The following is an 8107-nucleotide window of genomic DNA, read 5'->3' on the forward strand; positions in this document are numbered from 1 at the left end:
AGCAGCACCCCCACCCCACGACCACCATCATGACCAGAGTAGCAGTCATGGTAGGCTTAACTGACTGTGGGCCAGGCACTGGGCTGGGCTCAGGGTGCAGAAGAAAACCAAAAATCAGACAAGCATAAGGTAGACTGAGGAAAAGCCATTGATCGGATCATCATACCCATAAATGTATGCCTCGTCAGATGTCAGGGAAAGCCAGAAGGGCTTCCCTGAGGAAGCGGCTTAAGCGGAGCTCTGCAGAATACATAGGAGTTAATGCAGCCAAGAAGAAACACGGTTCAGGCAGAGGGAACAGCATATGCAAAGGCCCTGCGATGTGAGGAAGCATGACGAGCTTGACTAAGACCTTGACTGGAGAGAGGGAGTTTAGAGAGATTAAATCTCAGGGAATCTTGTTTGGTTTTGCCCTGGAAGCAGTGCACTGGGCATTGTCCCCATTTCATGGGTCATGAGATCGGGACTCAAGGATTTCAGGGAGCAAACCCCCTGACCAAAGTCATGATGGTTGGGCAGACACTCATGTCTGCCAGGCAGGAAGGACAGACAGGGATGACCACATTACGTCTATGCCTTAACTCCCCGGTTGCTCAGTTACCCCTCCCAGCCTGCCAGCACAGTTGATGTTCTCATCCTACTTTTCAGCTGAGAAAATGGAAAACCAGAGAGGTTAAGTAACTATTTCCAAGTGCACACAACTTGTAAATGGTGGGGCTGCTGTAGCTGCAAAGCCTGGGCTTGTTCCCCGGTGGATCTCACAGCTGCCTAAAGGCAGGCAGCGTGGCTAGAACCAGGCAGGACAGGAGGACGGGCGCAGTGGAATTTCCCCTGCAGCATGGAGAGGCTTGGCAGGGTCCCTGTGGATGCTGTGCACACTGAGGGGTGGGCAAGCCTGGGGCCCTGAGCCCCAGATGTGGGAGGGAGAGGATGGGGACTGGCTTGGGGTGTGGCAGCAGGAGGAGCCTTGGCCAGGATTCCTAAAACCCTAGCTACCTCCTGACTTATCCTCATCACCAAACATAAGGTCTCCTGTGGTCCCAGTGTCTGTCACTCATGACGCCTGTGGACTGGCTATGCCCACAGTGGGTCTAGCTTATGGCCTCACCAGAGGCCTAGGCTGCGGAGGCAAAAGAATGTTCTTTTTGCCTGCAATTTGGATGTGACTGTTTTTTTATCTGACAGTTGGAAATTCACCTCCTTTCTCCACCCGCCATCTCTCCATTGGGACCCCCAGGCCACCTGTGGTCCCCCTGCTCCTGGGCCCTGTTCCCTCCCTTTAATCCAGAAGCTGCCAGTAATGAGGCCGGCATCTTAACCGGCCTACACATGACTTTCTTTCATTTCTATGACTCATCAGCTAATTCACTTAAAAATCTGGAGCCCTTGTTTCCCTGGAAAAACAGGAAGCTGTGTAATACCAGCTGGGAAGCAGGCGTCCCCAGTCTCTGTCCTTTAGCCAAGGCATGGCTTTTCAGCTGTCCCTGTCCGTTCACCTCTGAGAGTCCCCACCAGACCCATTCCTTGCTCTCCTAGCTCCAGTACTGAATGTGTGCGACCCCCACACAGGCCACTGGGAGAAACTGACTCAGGCCTCCTTTGGACAGCCAAGAGTGGCCTAGGCAGGCTCTGAAGCTTCCTGATGGTCCAGGACTGTGTGAGGCCAGAGCAGGGAAGGCAGCGGTAGGTTTCTGACCACCCCCTCCCCCCAGGTCTACATCACTGTGCTGGACGAAAATGACAACAGCCCTCGCTTCGACTTCACCTCCGACTCGGCAGTCAGTGTGCCCGAGGACTGCCCCGTGGGCCAGCGAGTGGCCACCGTCAAGGCCCGGGACCCTGATGCTGGCAGCAATGGGCAGGTGGGCACCAAGTGACAGTCAGGATCGCCCCTGCCAGTAGGAGCTCCCCCACTTCTTGGTGGCCATCAAAGCCATTCTTGTCACCAAGCAGGAAGTAAGGATCGTGCCAGGCTCATAGCACTCTCCTGGCCCTCCAGGCCATGCTGCTGACATCCAGGTCTAGGAACCTGCCTGGGCACGCACCTGCTTGGCGGGTCTACCTGCCCTCTTGAGGGCCCACACCACTTGTCCAACAGCCCTCTGTTCCCAGGAGCTCTTGCTGGACAGAAAGTCAAGTGGACCCAGGAAGGCCAGGTGGTCCCCCTTGGGACTGACCTGGCCGCTCCTCCTTCCCACTTTTTGACCCTCACCTGCTCTCCTCTGACAGGTGGTCTTTTCCCTGGCCTCTGGCAACATCGCTAGGTCCTTTGAGATCATCACCACCAACGACTCCATTGGTGAAGTGTTTGTGGCCAGGCCCCTGGACCGAGAAGAGCTGGACCACTACATCCTCAAGGTGGGGACTACTGACTGCCTGAGAAGGAACTCACTGGTTACTATGCCCTAGTGGTCACCCTGCTGTCAACCATTGACACAAAACAGACAGCACTTCTTGGATCAAGAGCACAAGCTGACTGGGAGAGGGTGACCTGGAAGGGGTCCCCTGTTCCCAGGCACAAGCAGCTGAGGGGTCTGTCTGTCCCTGCTCTTAGAGCCAGGAGAGAAAGCCTGGGGGAGCTGGTAAAACCCTGATTCTTCCACAAACACAGTGTGATCTTGGGCAAATTATTTGTTCTGTCTGGGCCTCAGTTTCCCCACCTGTGCAATGGGCAAAAGATGCCCCCCATACCTGGCCTTCCTTGGCCAGGGTGGGAAGCAAGCACAGTTGTGAGGAGTCATGAAGGCACCATGCCTGCCCAGGTGCTGTGGTTGGCCTGGGCACAAAGGCTTTCTGGGCACTTCAGGACTGTGCCTCTGTGGGGCCTGGGATCATGGTCAGGAGCTGGCCCAGCACAGAATATAGGCCAGGGGTGGAGTCAGGAGGGAACAACTTGGACACATGGAGGCTGATTCCAAATGACGTACCCAAGGCTGACAAGTGTGAGGCACAAGTGGAAAGCCTTAGGGAATTCCCAAGGCTGGCTGGGTCACCCTGGAGCAGAGATGGCTCAATAAGCCTCTAACTTCCCCACCAGAGTACAACTATTTGGACTCTGTGATCCCAATCCCCCACCCTTTAAGCCCTGACTCCACACCTCCACCTCTTCCTACTCCTTCTCACAGGTTGTGGCTTCTGATCGTGGCACCCCTCCACGAAAGAAGGACCACATCCTGCAGGTGACCATACTGGATGTCAATGACAACCCTCCAGTGATCGAGAGCCCCTTCGGATACAATGTCAGCGTGAATGAGGTGAGGGCAGCTCTAGGGTTCATGCAGCTTGAAGCACCTATTTCAATTTGTGCCTGGCCCACTGGCCTCTCCATCTTATATGGGGACTGAATTGTTCACAATTTAATAACCCTAACTCTAACCTGGAACCTGGAAACTCAGTATCTCTCTGTGGTAGGTGAGGAGAGGAGAGGAGAAGAAGAAAAGATCCTTTTGCCTCCCGGGAACTGTGTTTTACCCTGGGAGCACTTCCTTTAAAAAAAATAAATAACCGTATTTATTATTTGGTCCTAAGGCCAGGCCACTCCAGAAAATTTATTCCTGCCATTGCTGGGTATCATAGGTGGGATGCTCGTGAAGGCAGGTGGCATAGGGTAGAGTCCAGCTCTCACAATTCAGCCACTAATTGACTATGTAAATTTGCTCCTTCCTGAGTGTCAGTACTCTCATCTGTAAATGGGACGATCAAAAGTGAACTTGATGGGCTGGAAAGATGCAGTGAGTTAACACAGGGCCCAGTATGTAGGAGGCACCCACAGAATGTTCACCGTCATCGTCATCCTCATCCTCGCCCAGGGGAAGCAGAGCCGAGCTTCCAGGGAACCCGTGCAAAGCCTTGGTGTTCTGTGGTCCAGGACTTTGCCCCAAAGACCTGGAACCAGGAATGACCACTTCCTGTCCTCCTCCCAGAATGTAGGTGGGGGCACCTCTGTGGTCCAGGTGAGAGCCACCGACCGTGACACTGGGATCAATAGTGTCCTGTCCTATTACATCACTGAGGGCAATGAGGATATGACCTTCCGCATGGACCGCATGAGTGGCGAGATTGCCACTCGGCCAGCCCCGCCTGACCGTGAGCACCAGAGCTTCTACCACCTGGTGGTCACTGTGGAGGACGAGGGCACCCCCACACTGTCGGTAAGCATTGTCAGAGCACGTGGGCAGCTCTACTTCCTGTGTGAGAGGAGCTAGGTGGGTGGGGACTGGGTCCTGTGCCGGGGGGGGGGGGGGGGGGGGGGGAACCCTTTAGTCCATAGCTTGAGGTTCTCTTGGAGGACTGCTGTGTGTCAAGCAGGGGGCTGGTTCACTGGAGTCCACAGCTGCTCTGAGCTTCTGTCGGGTCCTCTGTGGTCTCACAAAGCAGCTCTAAGTGATGGTATCAACTGAGTCTCATGCTGGGGCGTGGTCAGGGTGCAAGTGGGGCTAGGTTTGGCCACCAATCCTCTTGCTGAGTTGTGCACCATCGGGCCACACTAATCCATGGGATGGTGTCTTGTGGAAAGGCATCTTCTTTTTTTTTTTTTTTTATTCATAATCACAGAGATTCAGTATTTTATTTTTTTAAACTAGTTTGATTTTATTATACAAGCAATATATTTACAAGTTGAAAAAAATCTAATTGTAGACTATGGCATAAAATGGTCTCTCTTCAGTGTTATGTTTCTGTTTTCATCCCTCTGGTGACCGTTTGACATAACTTTATTTTTTTTTTTCATTTTTCTTTTATTATTCATATGTGCATACAAGGCATCCTCTTGTCCCCTCCCAGTGTCACGGTGGGGGTCACACTGTCACAATGCTTCAGGGTTGGAAGGACTGATGCTTGGATGCATGGCAATATCCACAGTTTGCAAGGTTGGGGAAGGAGGCCCGGGTCTGAGGACTGGATGGTCACTGTCCATGCTGGGCTGCAGTGGAGTGTTTGTGACTTGACAGTAGGGAGTCGGAGCACTGTGAGCTGGCCGTGCACTGGTGAGCCAGTCAGGACCTCTCAGAATCTCTGCTTTGTCATCTGAAGAAGGTAGATAAGATCTATTGCCGAGTTGTTTATTGGGAACCAAATTAGCTCATGTCTGTGGAAGTGCTTGGTAAAGTATGAGGAGGAGGAGAAGGAGGGTATCAGCCATCTATTGCCAACAGCATGTGGCGTGAAACAGCAGCCTTTTATTTGGCTCGGATTCTGCAGGCTGGAGATGGAGACCAGGCTCAAGCAGCTGGTTCTTCTGGGCTCACTAGGCTTCCTGTGCCTTCTGTGGGCTGCTGCATGTCATCTGGTGGCCTGCTGTGTTTCTAGGGGTTGCTTGGCCATCAGCAAGGATGACAAGGGCACCTCCTCCTCCAGCTGGACAGCTGTGTCTATTCGTGTGGCTCTAAGAGGGAGAGTGCAGGGACCCAGGCTTGGAGCAGGCACAGGGCCCCTTCTACAATATTCTCTTAGCCAAAGCAAGTCACAGACCAGGCTAGGGTCAAGATACAGGGAAATACACCACAGATTGAAGGAATAAGCTGCAAAGTATTGCAAAGTGTGGAACACAGGGGTAAATTTCTGCTACTTTGTTGTAATCCTTCTCCCTGAGAGAGCTGACTGTAAGCCACATCTTGACTTTGCCTCTTCCTGCCCCGCCTTCCACCCCCCCCCCCCCCCCCCCCCCCCCCCGTGACTGTTAGATGCTCCTCTTGGCAATGGCCCTATGGAGAAGAGGCCAGAGCTTCTGTGGTCTGGGCTCTTTGTCTTCAGTGTCTCTGGGGAGCAGGTAGGAATTGGGCTAGTAGGGACCCCACAGCATAGAAAATGGGACTGCTTCTGGGCTGAGCACCCCAGGTATCCTCAGTCCCAAGGTGGTGCAGTGTCACTGCTAATTCATTCACAGTCAGTGGGCGCTGGAAGGACACAGTGTAACTTACTCGGGGCATGGGTGGTGCCCCCATTTACTGTGGTAACATGGAGGGACCAGTATTGACATGATCCTTCTCCACTGTACCTCAGGGTCTGGGTTAATCCCCCCAACAGTATTTAGAGGTGTATCTGGCTGCAAGTAACAGACTTTCGATTATGGGGTCATAAGTCAGAGTGCATTTGCTACATCGCATCTCTGAAGAGAATTGCAAATGTTAATTTCATGCTCAGTAATGTCAGAGTTAGTGTTTCTTGGACTTTTTCTTGTGTTTGTAGCTCTAACCTTGAATGTCAGCATAAAGGCAGGAAGGTGACAAAAAGACAAATAGCTCTGCCAGCCAATTCTGCCTCTTTATCAGGAAAGAGAAGTTTTCCTTGAATTAAGCTCCAGAGTCCTGTTTTGTTAGCCAGAATGGGGCCACACAGGCACACTAGCCACAGGAAGATCAGAAAACATGAAGGACAGGATTGTCATGATTGGCTTATTACTTGGGGGCCAGACAGATCACTACCCCCAGACAAAAACAGGGTTCTGTTAGTGAGGAATACACAGAGAATGGATTTTGCGTGGGTCTCTGACAGCCTTAGCCGTGCTGTTCTTCCCCACCCTGATGTGGACCACTGAGCAAGCCACTCCATCCCCCATACACCACCACAGCCCCAGAGTTTCAGTGTGTGGGGGGGGAGGGGCTGTCATTTGGACCCATAACTTTATAAGACTCTGAGGTTGAGAGAGAAAAATGGGCTTGAAGAAATGGAAATCACCCTAGTACCACTTAGCCACCCAGGACGGTGGCCGCTATCCAAACAAAACTTGGTCCGCCCTAGCCAGAAAGTTTCTAGCTGTTAGTCAGAACCTCTACAGTGACCCAGCCCAGCCCTATGGGGGCCATAGCCCTCCCATCACATGCCAGCCCTTGACATTCTTGCCCACTTGAAGCAAGGCTCAGCCTATCTGGCTCCCTGGTGAGGATGTGGGAAGTTGGGCAGCACCCACCTCCCCATCCTGGTCATCACCAGTTCTCTCTCTGAGCCCTGGGAAACACCCGCACATAATCAGGAGCAGGGATGGGACTCCTGAGGCTAGCACCAGGAAGTAGATATGTGGTTCTCTGGGCTGCATCAGATAAACAAAAGCAAGTACGAATGTGAAAAAAGATTTGTGGGAGAAAAAAAAAATTTAAGTTGAAAAGAATCTGTCCCTTCTTCTGTTTTTCCACTGCTTCCTCAAGTTGGGGAAAATCTCTGTTGTCTGAGTTTTCATGAGATACTTTCATGAAGAGCTGAGGTGGCTCAAAAACACAGTCAGAAACTAACACCGGGCTGTGTTTGTTCGCTCGCTCACTCACTCACTCATTCATCCACTCAACCACTCACTGACTCACTCAGCCAGTGTTCCCTGAATGCCCCTGTGCCAGGTGCTGTAGAGAGATGAAGACATTTTGGTCCTTGACCTGAAGAAACGCAGTTGAGTAAGGGAGGCCACGAGAACATCCATGTTAGGGGCCATTGTGCAGATGGTGCCTTGGAAAAAGCCTGGGGAAGGCTTCCTGGAAGAGGTGGCCCTAGGCAGTGTCTAGGTTGTGGTGGCACAGCAAAGGGGAGAAACATGTTCTGGCCTTGGGTCAGCCTGAACAGAGGTAGAGAGCAAGCAATTAGGGGATGGCGGAGTTCAAGCCCCAGTAATTGGGAAGCTGCAGGCAATCAGTCCTGGGCAACAATTCAGCATCAGCCAGGCTGTCTAACTATATACCCTCCTGGGCCCATTCTATCTGGGCTGGTCCCACTGCATTCCCAAAGTCTCCCATTCCCTGTGGCCTAGCTGAGGATGGAGAAGGGCAGAGCTGGCAAGCCGACACCCTGAAGCCCATACCTGCCATGATTTGCATTTGCATCCAAAGAGCACCAGATCCTTGAAGATTCGCTTCCACTGACCGGACCCCACATCTGGGCAATGAACCCCAGGGTCATTATTGTCCCCAAGGTCTGAGCTTAGCAGGAGGCTTCCAGAGCAAGGCCCTTCTCTGCCCTTGAGTAGACCTCACAGGATGGGCACACGAGGAAGAAGACATCCCAACTGCTCCTAGAGCTTTCAGAACCCAGAGCAGCAGCAGATCAGCCAGCTAAGGTTCCAGGAAAGGGGTAGGAGGGTGGTGTGGCTCTGCACAGATTTGTCCAGAGAATCCAGCAGGTCAGC

At 52.6% G+C, this 8107-nt stretch overlaps 1 protein-coding gene across 4 annotated transcripts in view; it reads left to right on the top strand.

Annotated features, from left to right (window-relative positions):
- Positions 1-8107, top strand: part of Cdh23 (cadherin related 23) — a 382861-nt gene that overhangs the window by 312088 nt on the left and 62666 nt on the right. For all 4 annotated transcript variants that reach the window (XM_074079082.1, XM_074079081.1, XM_074079079.1 and 1 more), the window contains 4 exons: positions 1713-1862; positions 2230-2358; positions 3126-3254; positions 3924-4151. In XM_074079082.1, coding sequence (XP_073935183.1) covers positions 1713-1862; positions 2230-2358; positions 3126-3254; positions 3924-4151 — 636 coding nt within the window. The remainder of the gene's footprint in view (positions 1-1712; positions 1863-2229; positions 2359-3125; positions 3255-3923; positions 4152-8107) is intronic.

This window comes from Castor canadensis, chromosome 7, assembly GCF_047511655.1.
Source record: "Castor canadensis chromosome 7, mCasCan1.hap1v2, whole genome shotgun sequence".
Classification (NCBI taxonomy): Eukaryota; Metazoa; Chordata; class Mammalia; order Rodentia; family Castoridae; genus Castor; species Castor canadensis.